The sequence below is a fragment of the Marmota marmota genome, unplaced genomic scaffold, assembly GCF_001458135.2.
Source record: "Marmota marmota marmota unplaced genomic scaffold, marMar, whole genome shotgun sequence".
NCBI classification, from domain to species: domain Eukaryota; kingdom Metazoa; phylum Chordata; class Mammalia; order Rodentia; family Sciuridae; genus Marmota; species Marmota marmota.
Genome location: NW_025999977.1, coordinates 48,124,062 through 48,138,957, shown reverse-complemented (window position 1 = coordinate 48,138,957; position 14,896 = coordinate 48,124,062). Strand labels below are relative to the sequence as shown.

General features: G+C 47.1%; 1 protein-coding gene across 2 annotated transcripts in view; it reads left to right on the top strand.

The window, feature by feature from the left end:
• Positions 1 to 14,896, top strand: part of Vsnl1 (visinin like 1) — a 102,036-nt gene that overhangs the window by 81,092 nt on the left and 6,048 nt on the right. For both annotated transcript variants that reach the window (XM_015479955.2, XM_048804785.1), the window contains one exon: positions 13,262 to 13,477. In XM_015479955.2, coding sequence (XP_015335441.1) covers positions 13,262 to 13,477 — 216 coding nt within the window. The remainder of the gene's footprint in view (positions 1 to 13,261; positions 13,478 to 14,896) is intronic.

The window sequence follows — 14,896 nt, the reverse complement described above, 5'->3', positions numbered from 1 at the left end:
GTGGTGTATTTTGAATATAGTGGGTTAAAACAAGTACATTATTAAAATTAATTTCATTTGTATTTGTTTACCTTCTTAACATGGCTATTAGGAAATTTAAGTTACATGTGTGGCTTGAATTTGTGTCTTAAAATATCTTTTTTGGCAGGGAGGGAGAGGGTAGGGCAGCTCCCAAAGGTATTCCTAATAAGCCTTGCATTTCGAGGGTATTTTAGTGATCATAAAACATTTGCCTTTCTTTATAGTTGGATCACAGAAAGCTGTACCTGGAATGAGGACCCTTAAGCCATTTTGTTCCATCTCCTGATTCATAGGCCAAGAAACAGGGCACTGAGAGGAGGAATGAATCTGGCCCGCAAGTGTCTCGCCCACCTCCACCTGGCCCCACTCCACCCCTGCCCCTGGGGCAGGCTGACCATTCCCAGCTCCTCTTGCCCTGCCCTCCCCTCAGGGAAAGCCTGGGAGTTCTCTATCCCTGAGCCTGTGGAGGGGAGCCCCGTGCTTTCCCTGCAGACTCAGAGAGATAAATATGGAAGTGCAAGTGGAGAGCTTCCCGAGAGGCACCAGGGCTGCCACCACTTTTAATGCATAAATGAGGAGGGAACGAGGCAGGAGGAGGCTCCTCTGCCCAGCCCAGCCCTGTCTCCATCCTCCTGCCCCTGCTCCCCAGCTGAGCTTCCCTGGGCTTTGCTTCCAGCACCTCCTGCACTGCATGCTGCCCCCCAGCACCACACACAGCACAGTGTCTGCCTTCTTCCTGCCGCCTCTAGGACCCATCAAGTGCCACCCCCTCCAGGATGCATCCTGGATCTCTCAGCCAACCTGGCTTCCTCCTTCAAATCCCAAAAGCCTGGAGAGTATGCTCTTCTGCAGGAGTGTGGTCAGAAAGAGGCAGCTCCGGGTCCCATCTTGAGAAGTGCCTCAGATAAGCAGAACCACCCCTGAGCCCCTCCCAAGCCTACTGAGTGAGAATTTGCATCTTCCTAAGACACCCAGGAGAGGTGCCTGCACACTGAGGCTTGAGCCACCCAGCTCTGCACATGGGTGAGAGCAGGGCATGGTGTCCACTGTCCGGTTTACATTGTTCCCACTATGGTCGGTCGCAGTCAGCGTTTGGCACAGGCACAGGCTTGTGATGGATACTCTAACCACAGGAAGAATGACCTTTTCTGAGTCCTGAGATTGATGCAACCCTTTCCCAGATGTGGTCCCACAGTTCCCTCCCCGACCCACTGCTTAAATCACACTGAGCATTAAGTCAAGAACCCTGGGCACTGGCCAGAGCCCCAAGCCCTACGCAATCTTTCAGCAACCTGCCTCTCCAAGTTTTGGAAGAGCTGCTACACCTCCTGCTCTGCATCTTGCTGGAGTGCGTGCAGATGGTTCACTACAGGACAGTGAAGATCTTGCACTTTCTGACCTCTGAGTTCCTATATTAGTAAGAGAGACACGGAATGTCTAGGCCCAGGGCCAAACTGCCTGAGTTCAAATTCTGATACTAATACTTACATGATCATGGGCAAGTGACAATATCCTGGTGCCTCTGTTTTTTTATCCATGTAATGGGAATAGCCATGTCACCAACCCCACAAGGTTCACAGAGGATTACATGATTAAGTATTGGTAATGTGCTTTAACCAGTGCCTGACACTTGGAAAGTGTAATAACGTTTAATTAAATCAGTGCCTTTTGTCAAAGATGATGTTGAAAACAGCTGATTTAGAATCATAGGAGATGGGAGAGCCTCTGGGATTCATGGAGTGAAGGGACATTGCCCCAGCTGCTCTGCAGAGGAGAGAGCCCTTCAATCCCTCAGAATTTCTCATGTTGTGCAATCTCTTACCTCAACTGAATTACTGGTTCTGAGCACATTCAGACTCTGGTAGACCTGGCTCTCTATGGGTTTGAAGGTACTAAAAGGAAGGTTTAGATGCACCAGAATGCATTTGATGCATTACACCAGGAAACTCCACACCCATCAATGGCTGTCTGTGCTCTCCTTGGATGGCCTTTGCTGCTAATAACTTTGCCTGCGACTCTGACTCTGCTTCCCTAACCACAGGGAGATCCTGGGCCACGTTTGTGCTTTACTGCATCCCTCTCAGCACTTAGCCAGTACCTGGCACACAGGTACACACAGGATGATAATTACTGACTGTTCATTCAATGTATTTTTTCCATAAAAGAATGAAAGAACATTATCTCCTCTGTATGTATGTTTTAATATTCATCATTTTTGGCACATATACAGAGTACAGCCTTGCCTGGACTATAATAATGATGATAATAATAGCATCTTTGATTTGCTGAACACCTATTCTGAGCCAAGCACCGGGCAGGACTCATCACACACATTTATTAGTCAGTCCATCTAGAGAAGGGAGCCCACCGCCCCTCATCACCCAGCTCTTCTCTAGAGGAAGAACTGGTAGCTAATCCCAGTCATTCTGATTTGATTCCAATGTAAATGTAATGCATTTAAGTCCAGAAAGCCCAGTAGCCAATCCTCCCCCACCTCACTCCTGTATTCCTATGAAGAAACTAAGGCTTTGGAAAGGTTAAAACCCTTTGCCCAAGGCCCTATGTCTAGTAAACTGTAGAACTGACATCAACCGCAGACCCCAGGCATACCATCCTCCCTCACCTTCTGCATGGTGTGTCTTCTTTGCTCTTGATCTGTAACTGGCTCTTGTCTTAGGCCTCTGATGACACAGATCGGACTTTGTGGAGTTTGTATAATTTGGGCAGAAGTCAAAGTCAGGGCAGTAAGGGAGGAAATGATAAATATGGGGAACATGTTGGAGTTGGCAGGAAGACTCCTCCCTTCCAGGGAATGGAGGGCACACCTTCTTAGGCAGTTGCCCGAAAGATGTTTGTTTCTCACAAACATGTTGAACTTCTGCAGCTGGAAGCTCCCTACCTCGGGCTGTGATTGCTGTCACCAATTTTGTTGTAATAGCTCTGTCTCTCTGGGATCCCAGGCCCACTGGCCTAGGGCAATTTTAATAGGATTCTGAGATGCAACCAGGCTGAGCAGTTTCATTATGGTCACTGTGACACTGTGAAATGACCAGGGTGTAGGATGGAATGGGAATTGACCTTGAAGAGACCACTTCATTCTTGGTGAGGAAGGCGAATAAAATAAACAGTTTCAGAAGTAGTTGTGAATTTGTTGTTCCACCCACTTTGAGCAATGGACGAGAACACCTTTTCCCAACAAGCCACATCTCCACCAGCACCTCCAAAGACCCTGAACTCTTGCCTAGTTTTAAAACTCCATTCACTTTAGACTTAATAAAACAGTCTTCTTTCTAATCTAGCAGAATAGCTCTAAATGAAAATGCTTGGCAGTTTCCAGAGCATGATGTACTATTGACCTCCTAGTTTGGTGATAGATGGGAACCAACCACAAGTTGGTAGACTGTTCATCAAGAGACGTACAGGAGGAATCTCCTTCCTCAAATCAAGATGCCACTGACACAACCTGTAGTGCAAATTGTGCATTGGACAGAAGTAACGAGAGTTCATTTGACTTTCAAGTCTGTATAACCAACGATCCATTCGGGGTCTATGACACTTTCAGCGAAGACAGGGATTGAAATAGACTGGAATTTAGGTGTGTGTATGGAGTTAAGATATAGACATAGATAAAAACACCCTAGACATAGACATAGGGATACATAAAGAGATATTCACCTTCAAAATTTGATCCTATAATGAGAGCATGAGATACAAGGGACAGCAGGGATAGGCACTTTGGTTAATGACAAATCCAAAAACATGAAAGTACCATCCATTTGTCAAATTAGTTATTTTCTTTATTCTCCAGTATTTATTGGTTTGTTTGTTTGTTTGTTTTACTTCCAGGATCAGAAAAAGCTAAGGAAGGTCAAAGCTTATCTGAATTCTCCCCCATTTTATTTTTTTAACTTTTTTTATTTGTTTTAATTAGTTATACATGACAGTAGAATGCATTTATGCACTTTGATATATCATATATAGATGGGATAGAATTTCTCATTTTTCTGAGTGCACATATTGTAGAATCACATTGATCATGCCGTCACCACATACATAAGGTAATAATGTCTGTTCTGTTCTACTCTCCTTCCTATCCCCCCAATCCCTCCCCTCCCCTCCCTTCACTTCCCTTTACTTAATCTAAGATAACTCTATTCGTCTCTAGTGCCCCACCCCCTTTACTGTGAATTAGCATCTGTATTTTAGAGAAAACATTTGGCCTTTGGTTTTGTGAGATTGGTTTATTTTGCTTAGCATGATAGTCTCCAACTCCATCCACTTACTGGCAAATGCCATAATTTTGTTCTTCTTTAAAGCTGACTGATATTCCATTGAATATATATATATATACCACATTTTCTTTATCCATTCATCTATTGAAAAACACCTAGGTTGGTTCCATAGTTTAGCTCTTGTGAATTGAGCTGCTATAAACATTGACATGACTGCATTACTGTAGTACACTGATTTTAAGTCCTTTGGGTATAAACCGAAGAGTGGAATAGCTGGGTCAAATGGTGGTTCCATTCCAAATTTTCTAAGGAATCTCCACATTGCTTTCCATAGTGATCGCACCAATTTGCAGTCCCACCAGCAATGTATGAGAGTGCCTTTTCCCCCACATCCTCACCAACATTTATAGTTGCCTGTATTGTTGATGATTGCCATTCTGACAGGAGTGAGATAAAATCTTAGAGTAGTTTTGATTTGCATTTCTCTAAATTGTATTTGTTGATCAATTGTATTTCTTCTGTGAAGTGTTTGTTCAGTTCCTTAGCCCATTTATTGATTGAGTTGTTTATTTTTTTGGTGTTAAGTTTTTTGAGTTCTTTATATATCCTAGAGATTAATGCTTTATCGGAAGTGCATGTGGTAAAGATTTTCTCCCAGTCTGTGGGCTTTCTTCTCACATTATTGATTGTTTCCTTTGCTGAGAAGAAGTTTTTTAATTTGAATCCATCCCATTTACTGATCCTTGGCTTTACTTCTTGCACTTTAGGAGTCTTGATAAGAAAGTCATATCCTAGACCAACATGGTGAAGATTTGAGCCTACTTTTTTCTATTAGGTGCAGGGTCTCTGTTCTAGTGCCCAAGTCTTTGATCTGCTTTGCGTTTTGTGCAGGGTGTCTCCCTTATTTTACATCAAGGCAAATGAAGTCCTCAGATAGAAGATGGCTTGACCTTAGCCACACCCAGACACCCTGTCTCTTAGTCCAGCATCTTTTTCTTCACAAGTTGTTTCTGTTATCCATCCTGGTCCGATAAGCATTTATAAACCACCTACAGTATACAGCTTAGGCATGCATAGAGACCTGGTCTAGGACATAAATGAAAATTGCTTACCCAAGAGGCAAAAGCTCCTTTTCTAGAAATTTAGTCTAAGACAACTTTTCTTCTTAAATGATAGATGCAACTGTGCAAGCTGTGAACTAATAGTACTTGCCTTGTGATAAAGACCATGGTGCAGTGGAAAACACATCCTGTTACCCAGCGGTGCAGTGGAGGGGCAGCTCTAAGAAGCCACTCAAGACCTGGGCGGCCCATGGGGCTGGGGTAGGATCTGTTCTTGACATCCTCCCAGGGAGCCCACAAGGGGAAGCAGCTCCCATCTGGGCTGCATCCACCCTGATGCTTTGCATTGCTGGAGGGCAGGGACCAGGCCCAGTTTCTATGCTTACGGCTTCTCCTCACCCTCCTCCCGCCCACATGGAGCTCAGCATACAGCCTGGCACCACTGGGGCTTTTGCGAGGATCTGTTGAATGAACACTTTGGCAGGAAACTGTTTTTGGACTCACCATTTCTAATTAAGGGGAAACTGTCTCTCTCCTCTTCCCATGCACGTGACCGAGTGCATGTGCTGCTCTGGGATGATTCACCCCTCGTGAATCATCAGCTCAAGTAGTAACGAGAATAGTCTGAAGGCCAAATGGCGAGCCTTCTTTAGCACAGCTGGCGTAAGGAAGCTTCACCACTCATTTCAACCCTGTGGCTGGCCATTTGCCGCTGGCTCCAGGGGCCTGAAAAACACTTGCTGCTGAGTCACTTGTTCATCCGACAGGCATTTACTGAGTACCTACTGTGTGCCTAGACCTGTACTAGAACCGGGGATTACTATGGTGACAAAGGCAAACCATTCCCTGGCTTCCAGCCAAATGGGAGAAAAGCATGAGCCAGCACCTGTGAGCAACTGTGATAAGTGTCACCAAGAGGGGACCCAGTAACGAGCATGCAATAAGTGGGGCTGACCTAGGCTCAGAGACGGCTTTCCTGAAAAAAGGAAGACTGAAGTGAGGTCTGAAGAAGGATTGGGGTTAACTGAGCCAAGGGCAGAAAAGGAGCATTTCACCAAATCCTAATCTCTCAGCATGGAAAATACTCAACTCAAAGTGGATCAAGGACCTAGGATTAGACCAGAGACCCTGCGCCTATTAGAGGGAAAAATAGGCCCAGATCTTCATTACGTCGAATTAGGCCCCGACTTTCTCAACAAGACTCCTAAGACACAAGAAATAAAATCAAGAATTAATAAGTGGGATGGATTCAAACTAGAAAGTTCCTTCTCAACAAAAGAAACAATCAATGAGGTGAAGAGAGAGCCTACCTTTTGGGAGCAAATTTTTGCCACACACACGTCAGAGAGAGCACTAATCTCCAAGATATATAAAGAACTCAAAAAACTTAACACCAAAAAAACAAACAACCCAATCAATAAATGCGCTAAGGACCTGAACAGACAATTCTCAGAAGATATACATTCGATCAACAAATATATGAAAAAATGTTCAACATCTCTAGTCATAGAAATGAAAATCAAAACTACTCAAAGATTTCATTTCACTCCAGTCAGAATGGCAGCTATTAAGAATACAAGCAACAATAAGTGTTGGTGAGGATGTGGGGGAAGATATACACTCATACATTGCTGGTGGGACTGCAAATTGGTGCAACTAATCTGGAAAGCAGTATGGAGATTCCTTAGAAAACTTGGAATAAAACCACCATTTGACCCAGCTATCCCACTCCTCCATCTATACCCAAAGGACTTAAAATCAGCAAACTTTGGTAACACAGCCACATATGTTTATAGCAGCTCAATTCATAATAGCCAACCTGTGGAACCAACCTAGATGCCCATCAATAGATGAACGGATAAAGAAACTATAATATATATACACAATGGAATATTACTCAGCATTAAAAGAGAATAAAATTATGGCATTTTCAGGTAAATGCATGGAGTTGGAGAATATCATGCTAAGCAAAGTAAGCCAATCCCCAAAAAACAAAGACTGAATATTTTCTCTGAAAAGTGGATGCTGATCCATAATGGGTGGGGTAGGGGAAATGGAGGAACTGTGATTGGGCAAAGGGGAGGAGGGGAGGGGAGGGGGCACAGGGTTAGGAAAGGTCATTACCCTAGGTACATGTAGGACTACACATATGGTGTGATGCTGCATTGTATACAACCAAAGAAATAAAAAGTTGTGCTACAATTGAGTACAATGAATCAAAATGCATGTTGCTGTCATACATACCTAATTTCAATAAAAAAATAATATTTTCTTAAAGGAGCGTTTCAGACACCTGCAGAAGCATGACAAAGCCCCCATGACATACCTGCGGCCAGAGAGCAGAGTCTGGGGCCCATAGTGAAAAAAGCCCAGGAGACAGCTGCAGAGTGGACCAGCAGCTGGACCCAGAGATGGAGGCAAGACCAGAGGGCCTTGGCATCTGGGAGTAACCTTGTTCCCTCTAGAGTTGTGTGGAGGATGGATGGGAGGGCTAGAGAGCAGAGCTAGGAGATGAGACGTGTGTATATGTTAGTGGGGCCAGGAAAGCTGCCAAGGCAACAGGGCCTGTCTTGGGCTAGACCCCATGGGCACGAAGAGTTGGAGGCCACAGCCAAACACCAAGTTAACCCTAAAGGATACCATGCCACCATGCCACCAGCAGCCCAGCTCCTGAGCACTGAGACCCATCACCAACCACATGCTTCCCAGGGTGCAGGAAGGCGGCTCAAGAGACTGGACCCCCACGCTGAGAGCCTCAGCCCTCAGGGTGAGGAGCTGCAAGTCATTTGCAGGAGGTGGGCAAGCCACACAGGCTGAAAGCAAAGAGCAGATGGATTGTGTGAGCCACAGACCCCTACAGGACCCCTCAGAGTTGCAGTGTGGCCAAGGAAGGTCAGGACCCCAGAGTCCAGGGCCCTATCTTCAGGTGGGTGCAGAAGGAGGAGGAGACTTCAGTTGTGGGCAGTGAGGCTGGAAGAGCCAGGGCTTTGACAAACCAATGCTGGGCTTGGTCCCACCCAAGCCCCTTCGTGGAAGGATGGAAAGATACTTAGGGTAATGGTCCTCCTCCAAGTCCTGACCTTCTGAAGAGTCAGCTGAGTCAGCCTGTGAATAGGACCTGCCCGGGCCTGCCTCAGTCACTCAGGGGATGATCACTCCTGTGTCAGGGGCAGGACCTGAGGGGGGGGTCCAAGCCCAGGCCATCTGGGGGGGCTGGAAGCCCTGTTGACCCCAGCAGGTGAAGGAAGTGACCTCAGAGCTGGAGCAACCATACCCAGGGGTGCGATACAGAAGACCCCAGCTTGGGGACCTGGCTGTGTGGGTTCACAGGCATCAAGACGTTAGAGAAGAGAGTTCAGAACTGACTGGTAGCAGAGTTCTAACATCAGCTGGGTCCTAGGAGGGATTGAGACATGCTTCTCCATGACTGGTGGCGGAGCAGCCCGGGATCCTCCGATGTTTGGTCTTATCGTGAGCTTTACTTCTGGCCAACTGATGGGCAGAATCCATTCAGAGGGCTGAGGGCTGCCCAGCCTCTGCCAGGAGGGGCCGAGGGCAGAGCCCTGGAGAAAGACTGTCCTCTACAGTCGCCTTGCTGCTCCTGGCCCAGCACATCGGCCATCACAGGGGGCGGGGACAGGTCCGGCTCAAGGCTTGGCTTGCACAGACGGCCCCCTCCCCAGGTCAGGCTGGGGAGCTGCTGGGAGAGCCACGTTCCCCATCAGGCTGAGGCAGAAGGGCACCCGTGATCATGGGAGAGGGGGTGGTTCTCAGAGGAAACGAATCGAGTCCAACTACCAGAGATGTGTAGTGTGAGAAGGTACAGAGGAGGACTGGGGCGGGCTGCAGAGGAAGGTGCCCCGTGTTTTGAATCCACTTCTTGTTCAGCCATCACACAGCCTTTCTGTGGCCACTGTGGTCTGTAGAGCTAAGGACAGGACTCACATTCGCCATAGCCATGTCTTGTACTGCTGGACAGAAAGGGACACAGGGATGGCCCACTTCTATAGGCTTTTGCAGTGAAGCTGGTTAATCATGCAAAGAAGCCTGTTGTCTGCCGAGGGCTCCTCTCCTGCCCACTGGTCCATTGGTCCTTCAGGGGAGGGGTGTGGAACAGGGAAGATCTATGTGGTCCTGAAAATTCCTGACCCTTAAATTCTAAGCTATGATGAAAAGCCATGAACTGTCAGCCACCTGCTTGTAGGGGAGGGGAGGGTGACATACTAAGTTTTTTTTTTTTAAGTGTCAACCTCATTGTATCATCTCAGATACTTTTGTTTGTGAGTCTATATGCTTACAATGTTTCATACGGGGATTTTATACTGATTTATGTGGTGGTTTAATTAATATGTATTTCCCCCACTATCCATCCTTAATGCTCTGTCTTCTTTCTATTTTTATTTTTATCTGCTAATGTAGCTATTGACACATAGTAGCTGCTCAATAAATATTTGCTGAGTTAAAGACTAAATGAGTCATTCAAACTATCCCTTGGTAGCATTTTAGTAAATTCCCTGCACTACAGGATGCTGCCAGCAGGTGAAGATAAATACAGCAGAGAATTTCAAGCTTTAGAGGCAATAGAAAGCCAAGAGTTATATAATGCTTTTTAAAATGTGGATTTAGGTTTGTTTCCTTAGCTACTTGATCAAGACAAATCTCAAGGTATAGCAGAGGTGGTCAGACAAATCTGCATTCAAATCCTGTCTCTGCCACAGACACCTGGAACCTTCATCTTTCAAAGGCTGTTTCTTATCTACCAAATGGAATTTGCAACGTCAGGTTTTGTTATAAGAACTAAAAAAGATAAAGAGCCCTTATAAATTCTGCATAAATAACTAGATGCAGTTTTTCAACCTCAACATGCTTATCTATTATTATTCATTAGTTTGTACTTATTGCTGCCACCCAAAATTACTTCCATATCAACATTGAAATACAGGAGTTGAAGTAAAATACATAGGATTTACAAAACAAAACAAATTTTGAGTAACAGTTTGTGAAAAACACACGTCCTTCTCAGGTCCCTGATGTCCTCCAAAAGAAATGAGTATGGGTTCAAGACCCTGATTTCTTTCTAGAGAGATTAAAGAAACTGTGGCTTTATTTTTCCATAATGATAAATTTAGAGTTAGATTATTTCATCAAAAAAAGGGGTATTTTCTGATTAGAAAAACTCAAAGCATTCAGAACATTATAGGATGAGTTTTCCAAAGAAATGACCCCTCTAGGTATTTGAGGGCCCCTGAGCACACTCGGTTCTGCCCAAGGAAACATGTGGCTGCTGAAGTCAGTAAATAGACCTTCTGCAAGCCACATGTAACTTTTATAGCTCAAAATTTGTGATCGATTTTTCTCTGAAGGATTTCCAGGTTTAAATTAATTTTTAATATACTGACCTAAGGTACCCAGCTATTTTTAGATAAAGCTGTCAAAGATCCCTTAACTTAAAAGTATGCTATGAGAAGAAAGTGGAAGCCTCCCATGCCAGGAATGGACAGTAATGAAGAAAAATGCCCACTGCTCCCTTGTCCCTGCACATCGGTCAGGGAAACTGCATGCGGGGGACTCGGAATCTGCCTACGGCTCTCCCCACTCTGCTCCCCGAGGGCAGATCTCAAGAACCAGCTGTACCCCGGCCCCTGACCATAAGGCAGATGAACACATTAGCAAACCACACCCACCCAGAAAGGGAGGAAGGCCGCTCACGCACAAGGTGTGTGAAGAGCAAACTTGCTTAATTTGAATTTTTCAAGTTCAAAACTGTTCAGTTTCAAACTCAGCATTCGCCAGCCTGTCCTCAGGTCCATACCCTAAGGCCCACTGGGAAATGCATGGGAATTGTGCTGAGCTGGTCAAAGAGGAAGGAAAACTTTTCCCATTGGGGGCCCCCTCCTTGAACCCCTGCTCATTTTCTGAGCTTTAGGAATGCTTTGTCCATTCCCGTATTCCAGCTCTTTAGCAGATAACATGACCATTTTAAGTTGAGTCCCCCATTAACTGTGTGGTCCCAGAGCAAGGGACTTTGAGGTATTGGTCTCTGCATCCCCAGCTCCTGTGACAAGGGCCTGAGGTGGAAAAGGCCTCAGTGAATTTTGATGAACAATGACCAATGAAGGATAGCAGGAATGGAAGGAAGATACGCAGACAATGAGGAAACAGAGGACAAGACTGTCTTTCGCAGTCACAGAAAGATACGTGTGATGAAAAGAGAAGTGGTCCTTGTTTTAGTTAGCTTTTTTTAATAACTGTGACAAAGAGACTTAACTGGAACAACTTTTAGGAGGAAAAGTTTCCTTGAAGGCTCACAGTTTTGGAGGTCTCAGTCCACAGATGGCTGACCCCATTCCTCACTGTCCGAGGCAAGGAAATAAGAACATCATGGTGGAAGGAAGGATGTGGTGCAGAGTGTGGTGGAGGGAAGCCGCCCAAGACATCACACCAGGAAGCAGAGAGAGCTCTCTGCTCAACAAGGACAAAGTATATACCCCAAAGGCACATCCTCCTCCCCTCCTCTCCACCTGCCTACAGTTATCACTCAGTTAATCCTTACCAGGGGATTAATTCACGGATTGGGTTAAAGCTCTCATAACCCAATTTCACCTCCTAACCTTCTTGCACTGTCTCACACATTAGCTTTTGGGGAACACTTATCTAAACCATAATAGTCCTCAAATTTTTATTTTCTGAGATAATACAATGATTGCTATCACCGTAAGCCATTAAAGGTTGGGGTAATGCTCTGTACTGTAATAGGAACTGAAACAGGTGGCTCTAAAGTGCTGCCCAAACACAACTCTACAAGCCTCTCTGGCCCCTGGAATACTTGTCTCCTCTCAGGACCTCGTGTGCTGAATCCTTATGTGGAAAGGCATATTGATTTCTGGGGGATTGTTCCCCTTCCAATGTGCTTTGGGGTGTAGGAGGAGGGTGAAGCTACACTGAGCACAATGCAGAGATGTTCACGGAGAAATATGTACCCATGCCCCCAAAGGATGATAGCCATAGGGACACAGAGACAGCTGGCCAGCAGGTCCCCTTAGCCAGTAGCATGACTTAGAAAGAAATAAGAACACCAGCGAGCCACCTCAGTATTGCTGTAGCCCCTGTAGTTGCTGGTTTTATTTGCCCAGAAGCAGAACCATGTACCTGGCCTCTCCACTTTGAATAGTACATGGTTTGCTTTTGCTTTTGGCTTTGAGGTATGTCCTCCTGTTAGAGGTCAGAACCCCCTGCTGTGTGTGATGGCCTAGGTTCCTGTCCAAAGAGACCCAGGCCAGCCCAGACTGACTCTCTGAGGTCTTATCTCCTCTGGGTCTCTGCCTCCTTTTTCTCTGCCTGTCCATTTTCTGTCGCCCACGCACCCTCCATGACTGCTGGCTCTGTGAAGAAACCTCTTTATGTCTCTCGAAAATAAGCCCAGTCATGTTCTATTTTTAATGGGTTTTAAATGTCTGTTCTGCAAAAGAAAATTCCCTGTAAAAAGAAGTCAGAAACCAGAACTCACTGAGGGAGGAAGCAAGTTCGGGTTGGGCTCTGGAGCTGATGGGGGAGAAACCATGCCCAGCAACCTCCCTCCAGCCCCATGGGGAGAAGTTTAGGCACCACCCTGCCAGGCTGCTACCTGCCTCAGTTGCCCCGGGAGGAGAGTGACCAGAGGGACCACACAGAAGGAGCACTAGCACCTTGTGCTTGTTGACCGATTCCCGGCACCATCAACCCCCAAATCACATGTCACCAGCCTCACCTGAAGGAAAGGGTTGGAACCTGTGCTTGAGGACATGAGGAGAGAAGGCCTCCCTTCTGTCTCCCACCCTCCCAGAAGCACCGGAATGGGAGCAGGCCTGGCCCCGGGCATCCGCTGGCCCTTGGCTCTCTCTGGGCCAAGACCAAAGACCTTCACTTCCCTCCCCTGCTGACCTCTGTCCTGTGTGTTCTGCTTTGCAGTTCTTCCCTTATGGAGATGCCTCCAAGTTCGCGCAGCATGCCTTCCGAACCTTTGACAAGAACGGGGATGGCACCATCGACTTCCGGGAGTTCATCTGCGCCCTGTCCATCACCTCCCGGGGCAGCTTCGAGCAGAAGCTCAACTGGGCCTTCAACATGTACGACCTGGACGGCGACGGCAAGATCACCCGGGTGGAAATGCTGGAGATAATCGAGGTGGGCTTCAGATGGGACTGTGCCCAGGGCAGCTGGCACCCGAGCAAGGTCCCCCAAACAGCTTCCTAGGGCCTGTGCTTAGGTGGCTTCTCTTCTTCCCTGCCTGGAGCCACGCTGGTCGCACACCAAGGCCTTCACTTCGCCTGCTTCTCTTCCCCACTGCAGCACGGAGTCTGGAGAAGTCCCAGAACCAGTATTGGGCCCTTCCTGTTGGCCTTTTAACCACCCAGTCACAGACGACAAGGTCTTCCACAAACACAAAAGTCTGCTGCACACAAAAGATGTTATTAGGCACTTTCCCGGGCCCTTGGTGGTCCTGCTTTGTTGGACATGGTCCCCTTTTCCTTACACCACCTTCCTGGGGTGGGCATCAGAGGCAGCCAGGGGCTCCAGAGTACCTCTCTCCAGATTCCCACCATTCCACAACGTCCAGGGTCCTTGTTAGTCGTATTTGCAATTACCCAGCATTCCTCTGCCTCCGCTCTGGCCTGGACGCTCCCTGCCCTCCCTGCATGCTGCTCTTCTCCTCTAACCTCCATCTCACTTGGGCCTTCTCCTTTCCTCCCTCCCCCAGCATGCCCCACTGCCCCCTCCCTCACTGTGCTCATCTCTGCCCACACCTCCTCTCCCATCAAGGCCTTCCTCTAGCCCTGCCATCCCAATGTGCCCACCCCCACCTAGCCCAATCTGACCCTCACCAAGAAGGCGTTCTGTCACAGCATTAGTCACCTACCCCCGTGACCTCGCGTAAGAGAATGTCGTAGAACACACACCCCGAGGAGAAGGACTTGGTCAGCTCACAGCTGTACTTTCCTGGGACCTCACCCCATGCCTGCAGCAGCTGATGTAGGCCAGTGGCTTTTCCTGACTGTCTCAGTGTGCTGGCCCAGCCCTGCCTGGCCACTACAACTTGGGGAAAGAAATGCACTACTTGCTGTAGGCAAGAGTCCATCCTGGAGCTGGGGTGAAGGGCACCCAACCCCAAGGGCAGAAATTCAAGAGGCGTGGGTCCCCAGATGAGAACTGGTAATGATGTTAAGACAAGCAGTGCAAAACCAAGTATCCCAAACCCTCAGTGTCCACACTGTACTCTTACAGCACTCCCTGCTTCAGATCAAGACCTTTCTTTCCCCAGCCTGCCCCACCCGGAAAGGGCCTCCGAGATCGGGCCCTTTCACTCACACCTTCTCTTAGGGGTCTGAACTTTCTTATCCTCCCCTGTAGCTGCTTCCCTTCTATCCTCAGGGCTCCCTCCCCTTCCAACATGCACAGCAAACTAGTATCTTAGCTTTCTATTGTCTCCACTTCATTCAATTAAGATCCTCCCAAACCGGTTCTGAAAATACAGCTAAGAATTCTGAACAGGTGACTTCATTTTTTCACCTTTCTCTCTCTCTCTCTCTCTCTCTCTCTCTCTCT